Source organism: Mercenaria mercenaria, chromosome 11 (assembly GCF_021730395.1).
Source record: "Mercenaria mercenaria strain notata chromosome 11, MADL_Memer_1, whole genome shotgun sequence".
Taxonomy (NCBI): Eukaryota; Metazoa; Mollusca; class Bivalvia; order Venerida; family Veneridae; genus Mercenaria; species Mercenaria mercenaria.
The window spans coordinates 206379-222866 of record NC_069371.1 but is presented as its reverse complement, the minus strand read 5'-3'; the positions used below and the strand labels follow the sequence as shown (position 1 = coordinate 222866).

General features: G+C 36.3%; 1 protein-coding gene and 1 long non-coding RNA gene across 2 annotated transcripts in view; both read right to left on the bottom strand.

The window, feature by feature from the left end:
- Positions 1-348: 348 nt before the first annotated feature.
- On the bottom strand, positions 349-7822 carry LOC128546965 (uncharacterized). The gene is made up of 2 exons (XR_008366223.1): positions 4839-7822; positions 349-2201 (listed from the first exon to the last, which is right to left on the bottom strand). It is a non-coding gene; the product is annotated as an uncharacterized LOC128546965 (long non-coding RNA).
- A 4012-nt stretch (positions 7823-11834) lies between these two features.
- The window catches only part of LOC123528055 (E3 ubiquitin-protein ligase DZIP3-like), a 53845-nt gene continuing 49191 nt past the window's right edge, over positions 11835-16488 (bottom strand). The window contains exon 6 of the mRNA XM_053518351.1: positions 11835-11902. Within this exon, the coding sequence (XP_053374326.1) occupies positions 11835-11902 (68 nt within the window). The remainder of the gene's footprint in view (positions 11903-16488) is intronic.

Below are 16488 nucleotides of genomic sequence, written 5' to 3'. Positions count from 1 at the left end.
ATTGATAATGCATCAAAATTAACCTAACAATCTAAGTAAAAGGGGCATAATTCATGAAAAAATGCTGCTAGAATTATGGACATTGTGTCATATGATGTGGGTGAATAATGTGGAACAAATATCTTATGTTTGAATCAAATCCGTTTAGTCATAATTGAGATAGATTGAAATTATATAAATAATGGTATATGAGCCATATGATGTAGGTGATGTGGAATAACTATTTCAAGTTTGAAACAAATCCATCAAGTAATTAAATGCGTCAAATTTTTAACCAAGGTGTGGACATGGAAGTTGGTGTAACAGGGTCTAAGGTTCACTATTCTAACTACAACAACAACAACTCTGTTCTCTATGATAACTACTGTTTAATATAGTACTATGTTCTGAGTTAATATATACAACAATGTCTTTCTTCACAATTCCCTAACATAATCTCTATTATTTCATTAATGTCTAACTCTAACAATAATAATTCATTGCTAATTGCCCCGGCTCTAAACTATCTTAAATCGTATGGAGTATCGGCATACGTTACTAACATTAGCACGGGCAGATTGATACTGAAGTTCTATCTAGAATTTAGCGGTATTTAAGGAAAACTTTGTAGGGATGACTAAATTGTTTTTCTCCAAAAGGGCACGCATTTTGACCATAATAATAAAAACATGTCATTATTTCATTTAGTCATCTGTCATTACAATTAGTTAGAAACAAAACAACAATCATGACGCAGCGAATAACGTGGCCAGAGGGTAATTAACCTGGACGAGATATCTTAACCTGTCATTTTCCAGATGTAAACAAACGCTGAAGTTATTTAAAGTAGCATTCCGAAATTCTTTGTGTGTGACAATTTACTGACCTATGACTTATAGCTGACCGAAAAACAAGATGATAAAATATGCTTATCTAAATAAGTATAATGAATTCATAAAGTCATTATACGACAGAAGGACGCTGACGCCTTGTAACAATGTTAACATTAAAAGAGCAGTAAACTATCCTGTCCTATGTTCACAAGCAAATAACATAAAAATAATCGGCATAACTCGAAAAAATTACCTCAGTCGAACAGACCATAGATGTACCATATTCTATCAAATATTTATATATCTGTAAAATTAAAATAATATATACATGATGATTGCTGTAATTCAGAACTTAGGAAATGATTATCTTCCTACCGTTTAATCAAAGACTTTTTTCACAATCATCTGAAACCAAAACGATTCACTGTATTATGGTTTTTTAAAAAAAATTATTAAAAGTCCGCTACAGACATTACAAGATTTTCCAAAAAAAAATAAGTTATTCCTAGTATAATTACAAATGCCGTCTTCTCGAAACTATTTTCTACAGAGAGACTATTAGAAGACGTCCTCGTGAAAATACTGAGTTTTGTAGTATAGTGCTACACACTATGCATGCAAACAAATCGTGATTTTGATAACAATATGAAAACATGCCTCACAATATATTTTTTGTCAATTAATGTTTAAACTATTCCATACAAAAGCTATAACTCCTTAGAAGTATAGTATGTCAAACTCAGAAAAATTCATTTGCAATAGTATATGCCATAAAACAGCCATTTCTAGGCAATTTTAAACTAAATATCTTGAAATAACACTTAAAAATTAACAACAAAATGAAGCCAAATAAAACCTTTTTTTTTCAAATAACGTTGACTTATGACAGGGGCCGTGTCTATTTGAAACCCTTAATCACATAATCATGATAATACTAGCTTACATACAAAACTTTACTTATATTAACATTTCTTAGTAGAAAAATGGGTTCAAAAGTGATATGTTTACACAAGTGAATGTCAGACATTTCTTTACCGATAAATTTAAGCAAAACAGTATGGTTTGTATCTGGTAATGAAAATTAATTATTCAATGCAGTTTTTCTCACAAATATTTGGATATAATACAATTACATGTAGTCCTGTTCAATTGCCAAAAACAAGCGGTCATGTCAAGTATGTTATGGTGTGTACAGCCCATGCACCGGAAGTGCATCTATGCTCGTGAAGTTTTAGCGGTGATTTTCTTTTTTTGTTCATCTGCTGGAAACAAGCTGCCATATCACGTATTTTTGGTTTTCGGTATGTGTAGCCTAGCAACCAGAAGTTCATCTTTGATTTTGAAGTATTACCAGCAATCTTTTCTTTTAAGTATAAAGGGAAACTGAACCTGAAAAAAAAATTGAAAATCATATACATTGAAATTTAGGATTATTTGAATATTTAACCATGTAAAAACAATTACGCTACACACACGCCAAAGGTTGAACATTATGTGGAGACGCTCAGATGAACCACGGGAACCAGCTACAGGAACTATATTCATGGAAACGAACAACACCTGATGTCGACCTAGACGAGTTACCGAGATGTGCCAGACGAACATCAAGTTGATACAATTACTACGACTATGTACTAACTAGTAGACTGGTAAACTGGTGCAGAAATACGATTATGTATTCATTAGTTAGTTAAATGTGCAGAAAATATTAGTCTCAGAGACTTTAAATAATGATACAGATGTGAATTAACTAAAACAATTTAAAGTGGTCTTAGACTTTACTGAATTAAATTAGTAATTTTCTTAAGAATGTGAAAATCAATTTCGTTGGTAGTAACTCGAATGAACAGAAACAATAGTGTTTCGAGTTTTATTTTTTTTAATTTAAAGAATCAATCTTAAATGGAATATCTAAAACAGTGAACACGAGGCCACTTGTTCAAACAAAATATCGCTCACCTGTTATCATTGCACTTAAGGACAAGAAGGTCAAAAAATCATAATCAAGATCAATCAAAAGAATTATGAGAAAATATAGTTGAAATTTTCTTAAAAGTTACTTCAAATAAAATTATTTTCAAATCAAGCCAGTAGTTTCATGCCCGAAGGATTACATCAGAGGAGGATAGGAGCAAAATTTTGACTGATGAAGCCCAAAGGACAGGAACAACAAAGGAAAGAATTTAACCAAAAAGAAAAAAAAAATTCTAACAAGGTACAGATATGTCAAAATACACCTAAAAATTGGAGGTACCATCCATGTTGTATCACAGAAAAGTGGTCTCGGTTTTTCCCTACGGCCAATAATAAAAAAGTTACTAAATAAGCTATTTATAGTAACATAAAAGGGAAGTAATTGAAAAAAAATTATTGTAAGTCAACAAAAGAAGGATCTGCCAAATAAAAACAAGAGCACTGCAATCGACGCAAATGCAGAGCAATATACACACAAAACAAAGTCATATGACCTTTGACCTCTAAGTGTGACCTTCACCTTGAAGTGAGCCATCCTAAATATGCGCAATGCACGTCGTTTCGATGAGGTGAATATTTGTGTCAGGTTTCTTTAAATCCTTCAAGGGCTTCAAGAGTTACAGAGTGGAAGGGAAATTGCTAACCAACAGACATACAGACAGACGGACACCGAGGCGATAACATAATATGTCCCTTCGGGCTTATAAAAAGAAGAGATGCGGGCATGAGACGTCCACAAAAATCAAATCATAAATGAAGCTGCTATTGTGCAGAAAAGGTCAAAATAGCTAATTTTGGCCCTTTCAGGGGCCGTAACTCTGGAACCCATTATGGGATCTGACCGGTTCAAGAAAGGAACCAAGATCTTATGGTGACACAAGTTTTGTGCAAGTTTGATTAAATTCAAGTCATAAATGAAGCTGTTATTGTGCAGACAAGGTCAAAATAGCTAATTCTGGCCCTATCAGCGGCCATAACTCTGGAGCCCATAATGGAATCTGGCCATTTCAAGAAAGGAACCAAGATCTTGTGGTGATACAAGTTGTGTGCAAGTTTGGTTAAAATCAAATCATAAATGAAGCTGCTATTGAGCAGACAAGGTTAAAAAAGCTAATTTTGGCCCTTTAAGGGGTCATAACTCTGGAACCCGTTATGTGATCTAGTCAGTTCAAGAAAGGAACCAAGATCTTATGGTGACACAAGTTTTGTGCAAGTTTGATTAAATTCAAATCATAAATGAAGCTGCTATTGTGCAGACAAGGTCAAAATAGCTAATTTTGGCCCTTTCAGGGACCATAACTCTGGAACCCATAATGGGATCTGGCCAGTTCAAGAAAGGAACCAATATTTTATGGTGATACAAGTTGTGTGCAAGTTTGGTAAAAATCAAATCATAAATAAAGCTGCTATTGTGCAGACAAGGTTAAAACAGCTAATTTTGGCCCTTTCAGGGGCCATAACTCTGGAACCGATAATGGGATCTGGCGAGTTCAAGAAAGGAACCAGGATCTTATGGTGATACAAGTTGTGTGCAAGTTTGGTTAAAATAAAACCATAAATGAAACCACTATTGTGCAGACAAGAAATTGTGGACGGACGACGGACGGACGATCACAAAAGCTCACCCTGTCACTACGTGACAGGTGAGCTAAAAAGGGAACGTAGGCCTACTGGGGAATTGTTCGAAATTGGATCTTACTTTTTTAGTGTGTTTAGAGCTTTTCATTGTAGGGATAACGCATGTTTTTTCGTGTTATAACATCTACAGAGTCCCGAGGAATGGTCTGCAATTGGCAGTTGTAATGAAAGCATATATGAGCCGCGCCATGAGAAAACCAACATAGTGGCTTTGCAACCAGCATGGATCTAGACCAGCCTGCGCATCCGCGCAGTCTGGTCAGGATCCATGCTTTAGAGAAACAGCGAAGAGCATCGATCCTGACCAGACTGCGCGAATGCACAGGTTGGTCTGGATCCATGCTGGTCGCAAAGCCACTATGTTGATTTTTTTCTCATGGCGCGGCTCATATATGGAAAAACAAATGACATTACCTAACCATAATGAACACCGCGTTCAAAGACAGTGACATTTACATCACATCCTGTTATGTATTATTTTGTATCATCTTTCCCGTCAATACATGTTTAAACCAAAGACCGTGTATTTCAATCCATTGTTGAAGACATAAGGGATACAAAAATATTATTTTAAGAAGATATAGAATAAAATGCTAGGACTACATGATTAAACAATATTTCAGTCTCCAGTTCAACAGACATCGCTGTTCAATAAAGATGACCAATTCTGAAGCAAAGAAAAATATATCTGATTCAGATTTTAAGCTGCACCAATGCAAGAACATATTTGACAAGAATTGTGGGAGAGCTGTAACGCTTTATTTCTAAAGAATGTTTGAAATTAGCTGTACTAAATTAACACAAACGTCGACCAAGCGTTACATAGTTATAAAATCATCCAGTCAAAATCCTGTTAGAAGATTTTTTTTTTGTTAAAGCCCTGCTCCCGTCCTACCTTTTAACTTAAATTGTAACTGAAAAAGCATGAAAATCCTGACTATGAACAGTGACGCCTGTCAAAATAGAGTCTATTTTATATAAAATTCTATATGAAATACCTGTGGTTTTGTGTGCTAAAGTGTGGCACGTGGCCGTTAGCTGTTACCTATTGTAATCATGGGTTGCATACACACAAACGAATTTGAATAGCCGGGGAACAGGGCTTTAAAGAACTGCTCATATGATTATCCTATGTTACATTAAAATCCCTCCATGCCTGAAGAAAACATGCTCAGGATAGTCATTCTTGTGTCTTAAACTTTGGCCTCTAAGTATGACACTGACCTAAGACCGAGGTACCTGGTCCTTACACAGGACACTCCCTCTCATGATGGTGAACAATTTTGCCTATTACATAAAAATCCTTCCATGCACTGAAAGAAATGCTTAAGACAAAGTTTGTGGACTAAACCAGGCCGCCCGCCCATCCGCCAAGGGGGTTCCCATACTCAGACGTGCGCACAGAAATAGAAATTAGCTCTGCTGAATTAGTAAAAACTTAGGGGTATAATTTTTAAGAATGTAAATCAGAGTTATGGACCTGCGCACTACATATCAGATCATGACAATGTACAAGTGTGTGAAGTTTCAAAACCATTCCCATCAGTGCGTACTGAGATTCCAGCTTACATTAACCATTTAAATCTAAGTTGAAAAAGGGGGCATAATATTGTTAACAAGAGGGTCATGATGACCCTGGATCGCTCACCTGAATAATATGAGCTACATATTTACATGTCAAACTGATGATTTTTAGAAATTTTTTGAAAGATCTTCCGATGTACAATCAAGTAACCCCTGGGGCGGGGCCAATTTTACCCGGGGGGCGGGGCTCATGATTTGAACAAAGTTTGTAGAATTCTACTAGACAATGTTACATATCAAATATCTAAGATCTAGGCCTTCTGGTTTATTTTAAGCAAATTTATGAAGATTTCCCAATGTAAAATCAACTAACCCCTTGGGCTGGGTCAATTTGACCCTGGGGGGGTCAAGATTTGAACAAATTTTGTAGAGGTCCACTAGGCAATGCTTCAATGTGAAATATCTAAGCTCTAGGCCTTCTGGTTTATTTTTAGAACTTTTTGGAGATTCGTAGGGTCAATTTTGACCCCGGGGGTCAGGATTTGAAAAAACTTTGTAGAGGTCCACTAGGCAATGATACATGTCAAATATCTAAGATCTAGGCCTTCTGGTTTATTTTTAGAAATTTTTGGAAAAATTCCTATGTAAAATCAAGTGACCCCTGGGGCAGGGTAAATTTTGACACCGGGGTCATGATTTGAACGAATTTTGTAGAAGTCTACTAGGCAATGCTACATGTGAAATATCTAAGCTCTAGGCCTTCTGGTTTATTTTTAGAAAATTTTTGAATATTTTCCTATGTAAAATCAAGTGACCCCTTGGGCGGGGTCAATTTTGACCCCGGGGGTCATGATTTTAACAAATTTTGTAGAAGTCCACTAGACGATGCTACATGTGAAATATTAAAGCTCTAGGCCATCTGGTTTATTTTTTTGAAATTTTTTGAAGATTTTCCTATGTGAAATCAAGCGACCACTGGAGCTGGGTCAATTTTGACCCTGGGGTCATGATTTGAACAACTTTAGTAGAGGTCCACTAGGCAATGCTACATGTCAAATATCTAAGCTCTAGGGCTTCTGGTTTTTGAGAAGAAGATTTTTTAAGATTTTCCTATGTAAAATCAAGTGGCCCCTGGGGGTGTCAATTTTGACCCCGGGGTCATGATTTGAATAAATTGGGTAGAGGTCCATTAGGCAATGCTTTACACCAAATATCTAAGCCCTAGGTCTTCTGGTTTTTGAGAAGAAGATTTTTAAAGTTTTTCCTTTCGGTTGCCATGGCAACCAGAGTTCTGCATGGAATTCAATTCTTTGAATTATTTTGAAAGGGGGCCACCCAAAGATCATTCCTATGAAGTTTGGTGTAATTCTGCTTAGTGGTTTTCTGAAGAAGAAGATTTTTTTAGAAAATGTTGATGGACGGACGACGCACGACTGACGATGGACATTGAGCAGTCACAAAAGCTCACCATGAGCCTTTGGCTCAGGTGAGCTAAAAAAGCAAATAAGAGTTATGGAACATGTGCACTGCATGTCAGATCATGACCATGATGACAATTAATAAACATTAGTAAGTGAAGTTCCAAAACATTCCAATTAGAGGTAGGCGGGTATTCATAATTTTAACATGTCCAAAACATTGTGGAATGATACTTATTTCACTTGGGTATTGATTACATTTTACTCGGACTTTATTATAGACTCCCTGTGTAAAATCTCAAACTTTTAACTAAAGTAAAGGTATTAAATAAAATCTGGAAAGTAGATCCCTCGGAAGCACCGAGAACAAAGCAAACAGTGAAAATTGCAGACTCGGTTTTATTGCAGTAATGGAAAATGCAACACTGCACTAAAGTTTTGTTGTTTGTAGCATCATCTGGGCAAATGTGCAGTGAAAAAAAATCGAGATTGTGATTTTCTAAATTAGTGTAGATATATTATTATAAAGTCACTATATGTATCATTGTAAAAATACTCGTTATACCCAAGTGGAAACTGCAGGTACTCTAAAATCAATCTCTGATTAGGTCCAATTAAATCCCTAATAATCGTGATGTCATGATAAAGTTTAATGAATACTGTGAAACCAAGCTTACATGCAAAACGTTAACAAAAATTTCTGGAGTCGAAAAAGAGGGGGGGGGCATAATTCCTGTAATAATAATGGCAAAAAAGAGTTATGTAACCGGTAATCTGCATGTCAGGTCATATAATAATGACAGTACATAAGTGTGTGAAGTTTCAAAGTATTCCATTATCAGCAGGTACTGAAATTCCAGCTTACATGCAAACCTTTAATCAAATATTTCTGAGTCGAAAAAGGGGGCATAATTCTGTAAAATGCAAAATAGAGTTATGGAACCTGTTCATTGCATATCAGATCATCATACAGTACATAAGTGTGTGAAGTTTCAAAGCATTCCAATCAGTAGGTACTGAAGATTTCCGCTTACATGCAAAACTTTATAACCAAAAATTTCTAGAGTCAAAAAAAGGGGCATAAAATTCTGTAAAAAATGCAAATTAGAGTAATGGATTCTGTACACTGCATGTCAGATCATTGACTGTACACAAATTTGTGAAGTTTCAAAACATTCACATCAGTAGGTTACAACTGAGATTCAATCTGCAAGCAGAACCTCAACTAAAAATTTCTAAGTCAAAAAAAGGGGCATAAATTCTGTAAAATGCAAAACAAGTTATGAATCTTGTCCCATTGCATGTCAATCATAACAGTACACATGTGTATGCAGATTTCAAAGGCATCCCATCAGCAGCACTGAGATTCCGGCTTAACGTAATGCAAAACTGTTAACCAAAAAGTCGAAAAAAGGGCTTAATTCGTAAAAATGCAAATAGAGTTATGGAACCTGATCAGTGCAAGTCAGATTATGACAGTTAACTATGTGTAAAAGTTCAATACATTCCCCAATTGTGGTTACTGAGATTCAAGCTATTACACAACTTCACCAAAATTTTCTACTGTAACCGTAAACAGACGACATACAGAAACGGACGGACATACAGACAAGTGGGACGATAGCCCTTCACCCGGGCCACCCCTACGTCAGGGACCATAAACAGTTTGTCGTTCTCGTCATTAACCATACAGGAAATTGAGAGTATTGTGGTCCAATTTGGGGACAGAGCTCAATTTATTGATTAATTAACTTTCAATTAATGAAACATTTGTACAAAGATGGCCCTTTTTAACATGACGTGGCTCAATTCTATTAAATTTGTTTTTATAATATGAAATATAGCTTAGAATAAAATAACTTAAAAGCAAATATAGCGACTTACTTGAGTATAAAACCATGTTAAACAGAACGTACATTTTTTCCCGTCCAAGAATTCATCCCATGTTTATTATATCACTCGCGACTGTCACGATCCTAATTAATGCACACGTGTATATACATGTTACACATAATGTCATATGTCAGTCGCGGGGTGTAAATGATTATATAACACTCATTTTGAATGAATAATGTTTATATACATTTGACAACTAATCAGTCCTGAGTTTAATTAGTAACTTAACGTTCAACTTTTGTTCAATCACAAACTCCCACTACATCCTCCCGTAATCTCGAAATTGACTGAGATGGAGATAATATATTGTTTAACGTGATTAAACTCTGTTTCCGGTTCTATCTTACACCCGTCCGTCTATTGTGGCTGTGACTTGTGAGAAATTTTTTCCACTACCTTAACGAATCAGGCAAAGTTGAAGCAGAGGACATTTACACCCACCAGAATCAACATGTATAATATTTCCAATTTCAGAAGGACAGCGACTTTTCACCTAGTAGATAATACCACAACTCACGTGCTTCACTTGACTATTAACTTTCAATTGTGGCACTTCAGGTGAATCCCGCGCAATTCCAACGTCCTTAGATCTGAATGCTGACTAAAATCTAAACGTAACACAAAAACGGCCACCAGTGCTCGGTACACCCAAGTCCGCACTCTAATCTCCGTCATTGTTTTTCTGTTTATAAATATAATTCAGAACTCATTCAGTTCATCGTGTCTCGTCCTTCAAACGCCGAGATAAATTGCTTGTAACGAGAATTTTCCTGTAATGTTTGCAACATTTCACGGCTCTCCAAGAACCAGCAGGCGATATAACATGAGACATCTCGGCGACGTGTTTAACAGTATCAGAAGTAGCGTCTGTTCACGGAACTCCAGAAGTATATGTTATTATCGGGAACAGTTCGTGCAATGCACAAGAATCGATAATTTCACACGTAAACGATGAACCACACGTATGTGTAGATATTTTATTGACGCCATGTTGTTTTAGCCGTGCTAGATGCTTAAAGTAATTTCTTCTTTACAATCTCTGCTAAAGAAAAAATCCTTGGCAGCAAATTGTGGGGGGGGGGGGGGGGGAGTTCCTTATCGCTCGTGTTTTCTGTCATACAAGAAATGTACATGTCTTGTATTGTCTTCCAAGGTTCACTAGTCCTCATCGTCGTAGTTCGTGATTTCGCTCGTTCTCTTATCTTCCAAATGATTACTGACATGAAAATGTCGAGGATTAGTGAAGAAATGATTTCTGCATTCATTCCGCGGTGAAAACTACACTGTCGACATGCCTAAGAATACCTTTGCAAACTTTACATTCCTTCAGAAAGAATTTCTTTGACATCACTTTTCTTTTGACAGCTAATGTACAATGCACAAAAAAAATTCTATGCAGTGTTTTGTGCGAGAACGAACTTTTAGCAATTTGTTTTGTTAGTGTCTTTTCATACTTGTGTTAAATTCCCGAGTCAACACTTATTTTCAAATAATTTAGTGACAGAATACTTATCACCACTGACTTACCTGAAAACAATAGAGTGCTCTCCTTTGTTTCAACTAATAATGTTTTCAAAGCAATTTCCTAAAGCTTCACTTATGTGCTGTATTAGTACAATGTTCATGTCCACTGAAGCATGTGGGATATCACTCTGCTGGGAGGTCGCAGGTTAGTTCACTTCGGAGATGGTTGCTTATAGTCTCGCAGCAGGAGTTTTCAATAATGCATGTATAGTAGTTCCCACACTATTGATTTTCCCAAGTGGATTATTGTCGCACCATAACAATGAATACATCGTACAAAAGGGAACGAGTCCAGATCCTCGAGTTTATTTTCTTTGACTTTTTTTTAATTCAACGTTTGGCCATGATTTTGCTTAAGTCAATATCCAGATTCTTTATTTTTGAAATCGCTCTTTCCTCTAATATCTGTGCGACGCCGAGGTTTAGTTTTACTAGATCCACTTTCTTACCTATTTCACACTAGTTTTAAGTTTAAAACACTTAATTTCCAAGGTCCTTGTCGTTGTAAGGATTACTGCAATTTTTCACGTGCATTCCGATGAGGATTAGTTTGGTACGTTTTGTACAATTGCCTTTCCAGGATGGATCCCTTCATCCTAGGCCGCGTCCAAAATAATAAAGAGTTCTCCGTGGCAAATTCCCTGTAATAATCTATTGACATTCGGAAACCGTGACACATTTTGTATAATTTCGGATTCATGAACAGTCATCAATGCTGCACTCATAAGAATAATCCCGTAATAACACAAGAAACAAAAGAACTCAAAATCACGCATAGCCTTTATTCCGCATCTTCTGAGAAGTACTTTTTGTATTTCTTTTCGGGTCGATGCAGCCTGGCACCACGTGACAGCAAGATATTTTGAAAATGCAGTTTTCCCAAACCAGCATCACGGTTAAATATATTTCACACTGTTTTCATACTTAAATACGTCCGACAACGATTGACTGAGTTTTATCTCTTCCTCACCTGCTTTTTTTGTTGTCAATGAAAATATCATTCAGGTCAAATGGAAAAAAAATCTACAGGAGTGTCGTGTCCCTCGACCTAGCGGTGACAGTGTATTGTACTGTAGCTTGTTTGTGTGGGAGATAGCAGCCAGTCGTCTTTCAGCTCTGAAATAATAAAAAAAAAAAAACCGAATTAAAGCCAACATAGCCCATCAAAATATCATCATTATGAATGCTGTAATCTTAATAGAACGGAAATGAAACGACAAAGACCTTACAAATGAGCTATTGACTTCTTATTTCTTACTTAAACGACTACGGACCACTGATTTATGACGAATTTATGACCACCTATCCGCTGATCGAAAATATGTGGGAAACAAGCTATATAGTCCATTCTTTTTCATTGTACTGCCAACTAAAGAAATAAAGAAAATTGCAGATGAAAGAGCACATCATGCGAAAAACATGTGGCGGCGCTAATAAATAACTCCTGTGAAACATTCCAACAAAAGATAAATCTTAATTTTTTGATTTGTCTCCGTGTCAAATAAGTTTTCAGTTGAGTGGCAATAACATTTTCCCTTGCAGTATAATTGTAACCAATGACCTGCTATAGAGCTAGGTGTATTACATACTGGCCGTAAAAAAGATAGATAGTTTGTATACAATTGACCGCCGCAAACGTTCGTTAGAACTAAGTCCTTCAGTGTATTACATTCCAACTTTACGCATTATGAGGTAATAAATACAATTTATCAACCCTCAAAAATTATATCACCACGCAGGTGAATATAACTTTTTGAGGGTTGATAAATCCTTGAAAGTCAATAATTGTTTTATTACATGAATAAATATATTGTCCAGTCCTTGTTATTTACAATGTTAACTTAATAAGGAGAAATAAGGAATAAATTTTAGACAAAATCCAGGCTGATATTGGTTTTCCAACACCTATTTTGATCTATTTTTATGTTCGTACTATTAATGGTCGGCTAAAAAGCTCACCAGAGCTTAATATGTTTGTGTCATGCCGACTTTAAATAAAACTTATTGTATTGTATTTATAACCCAAGATAAGTTGATATGATATGTACTCATTACTTTTCGAACCGTTTTCAGCCAATCAGAGAAACCATAGAATACAGTCATGTAATAAAATATTTTTATATTATTGCGTGCGCACGTTTAAGGTTTCATGTGCGCAAGGTAGAGCTTATACGGGTAAAGGTAAAACGTAATCCGTGTGCACGAAAAAAATCTACGTGTACACGAAAAACTAATACAGTGCAACCTCTACAGAGCAGCCCTCTCTACAGCAAAAACCTCTCCACAACAGCATCATAAAAAATCCCATAGATGAAATTTACCATCAATTTAACCTCTATAGAGCAACAACCTCTCAACAGAGGTCAATATCTGCGTCTCCCAAAGGGTGTTGCTCTACAGAGGTTGCACTGTACGTGCTAAAACATGCTAACACGTGTGTACTTTTTAAGTATAACGTGAATCAGAATAAGCTCACAACCAACCCCCGCAAATGTTATTTAATATTGATATTTTTTATACATAAAATACATGAAATGAAATTATGACTGTGATTTTGTCACAAAATGAGTTTTGCCCCCCACATCCAATCCTTAAATGATATCAATTCACTTTATCACAAGACATTAGACACTTATGTAAATCGCGCGGTCCATAATTTTGTTGCTCATGACCTGTAAATACTGGAGTCCATGCGCGATGAAGGGTCCGGACCTCCCCCCCCAGCCTTCTGGGCAAAAATCCTAAAAAAAGGAAAGAGAAGAAGAAAGATAATGTTTTCTTCGACATGGCAACATAAGGGCCGCATTTGAAGTGCAATATTGGCTGGCTGCTATATACCGACCTCGATGTTAATTCAATTTATGGTATAAATTTTATCTCAAAGCAAACCCTTTAAGAAAACTTAATTTTAATATTTTTTCCCAAACCTAAAAGATAGTCCACTTAAATGTTAAAAGGGGGTTTATTGTAAACAATTGCCAGTGGAAAAGGTGTTCTCCCTCAATGCCCTAAAATAGAGAAAATAAGCTCCTGAATTTTTTAGGTGTCTGTTGTGTGTGGGGGGGGGGGGGGTGAAGGGGGGCGTACCCCTAGCTGGTCGGCTTGTTTTTCTATTTCAACCTGTTCAGCGAAAACCTCTACATATAATACCCGCCCGCTCATCCTCAATTGGGGAGTGTCAGCCCTACGGATCTTTGCACCTCTGAATTCATGTGGGGAATTGACAGTTACCTTGCAGAGAATAGGTTTGTACTGTACAGTACCCAGGAACACGAATGGTTAGGTTAAACTGCCCCCGTTAAATGTCCGGACATTCTGTTTGTAAAAACGGCGTTAACCCAAAACAAACAAACAAACAAACAAGATAAACAAATCTACTTCACAACTAGCTTACTTCCATAAAACCATAACAAACTATCTAAGCATATAGAACATATTGTCATAGTAAGGGTTCGTTTCGGCCCCTACTCAAACCACACGAGAAAATTGACGTCATAATAACACTGAATGTACCAGGCAATAGTTTTTAGCTCTATGACTGACCACCATTCAGTAACGGTTATCATACCGTTGCTGGAAAAATTCTCCTTCATTTCAAATGATGTAAACTGTTGGAGTTGAGTTCGAAAAATAATTTTAAGTGACGGACAGACGGAGGACGAACAGTTTGATTCAAAATAATATATACATCTCACGTGACTTCGACACCTGCGGGCATAAAACCAGAACCAGGGATCGTGGGTTCGAGTCCCAATATTTCCACAACCACGCATTCTCAATGGCACCAGCACTAAGCGTTGTACTTTGCAGGATGGCGGACACCGGAGTGTTCAAATAAGCTTGAAACTTTCATCACAAAATTAAGTTCAAACTAAATTCCTTGTAAACTTAAAGAAACATAGAAAAACTAAAAAGTTAATAAAAAGTTGTTATCTATTTAGTCTGAAGACAGGCCGAACATTTTATTGACACATTTTTTTTCCGAAGCAAGAGCCTGTATTTTCCTAAAACCCAAAACGATGAATTAGACACTCTGAAAGAAGTTTACTAGCCTTTGTATTCTTTTATAGACGTGTAAATTATATTTAATAATATTTTCTGTAACCTAGGTGTTTACTGAACAAACTAACCTAGCGCTGCAACCAGTGTCTAATGAAATTATACTGTGGTTCTATAAATAGCGTTGTCTGCATGTGTCAAAATCTATTGGAAGCGTTCTAGGACAAGGAAAAAGAGTATTAAATCTCGTTCGTACGTTGTTGAATGTGACTAGTCATAACCATTGAATGTTACAAGTCCATTTGAAACGATTTTGTTTTTGCTTTTTTTTTCAATCTTGTACGTGGAACTTAAAACACACCATAACATTTTGCAACCTCACACTTAATGCACTCTGAAGTTGTCCGCAGTCACTTAAACGCTTCAATAAAAAACAGTTTCTAGAAATGTTATTAACATTCAAATGAAGACAACAAGAATCAATCGAAAAATTATGGGGCGTGGTCACAACGTTTGATTAACGTTTCGACAGCTAAGTATACTAAAACACCTATGGATGTTTGGCGTTCAATCTTAAGCTTGGACGTAGCGTAGCACATGCCAACACTGTTTCGGAGAAATTTATACTAACAAACGTTTTTGAGATGTCTGTAAGTTGTCGCAGTTTTATCACACTCTGTTAAAATAGCAATGTGAAGTTCGCATCTCAAAGTAAAGTCTAAATTTCAGACATAAAACCTGCAATGTTAGCGGAACGTCACAAGTATCATGGTCTGATCCAGGCTGTGAACTTTTTACTCCAGTCCCTTCCTGTGTTGTAAATACTTAATGAAGGCATGAGAGCGAAGCGAGCTGAACATGTCATGCATTAACTTTTGTTTGCATAAAATATCTATCCTCCTGCACATGTATAATGATTTTGTTCCTAGAGTATTACCAAAGATAAATGTAATGTAATAATAATATGCGAGAGGAGCGAGCAAAAATAGAATGTATTCAGTTTCATGGAATATATAGCCACTGCGGTATTATTCATAACGAAAAAAAAACTACCCTATCATAAAGTAAACTACATCCTTATCGAATGATATCTTTTTTTATTCCGAAAAGCCTTTATTCTTTTGAATGAAAAAGACCGTATTGCCCTTCTTCTAAACAAAGAAGTATATTTTTTTAGGCATATCTTTGTTTCCATCAATACTAATTGGACTACCAATTAAAATTAGCTAGATTTACTTAGTTTAAGTGTAACATCTCTCACTCGAAGGAATTATTCACCTAATCATTCTACATATGAATTTGAATTAACAGAAAAAGTCACAAGTGCCAATATCCAAGTGGCAATTTCCCTTAGGATTTTACACAATCTCGCCAAAAAAGAATGTCTGAAAATGTCTGTATATGCTTCGGATGTTTAGAATTCCGTATTTGAGAGCTGCAGACGTAGACTAGTTTTAAAATGAATTTCGTGTAATATATATAGCATTCTACGGAACCGTGAAAGGAACATCTGACGCTCATAAGTTTTATAACGTTACAGGCGCGAAAGGGCATAAGAGCCGTGCCATGAGAAAACCAACATAGTGGGTTTACGACCAGCATGGATCCAGACCAGCCTGCGCATCCGCGCAGTCTGGTCAGGATCCATGCTGGTCCCTAATGGTTTCTCTAATAACAATAGTCTTTGAAAGCGAACAGCATGG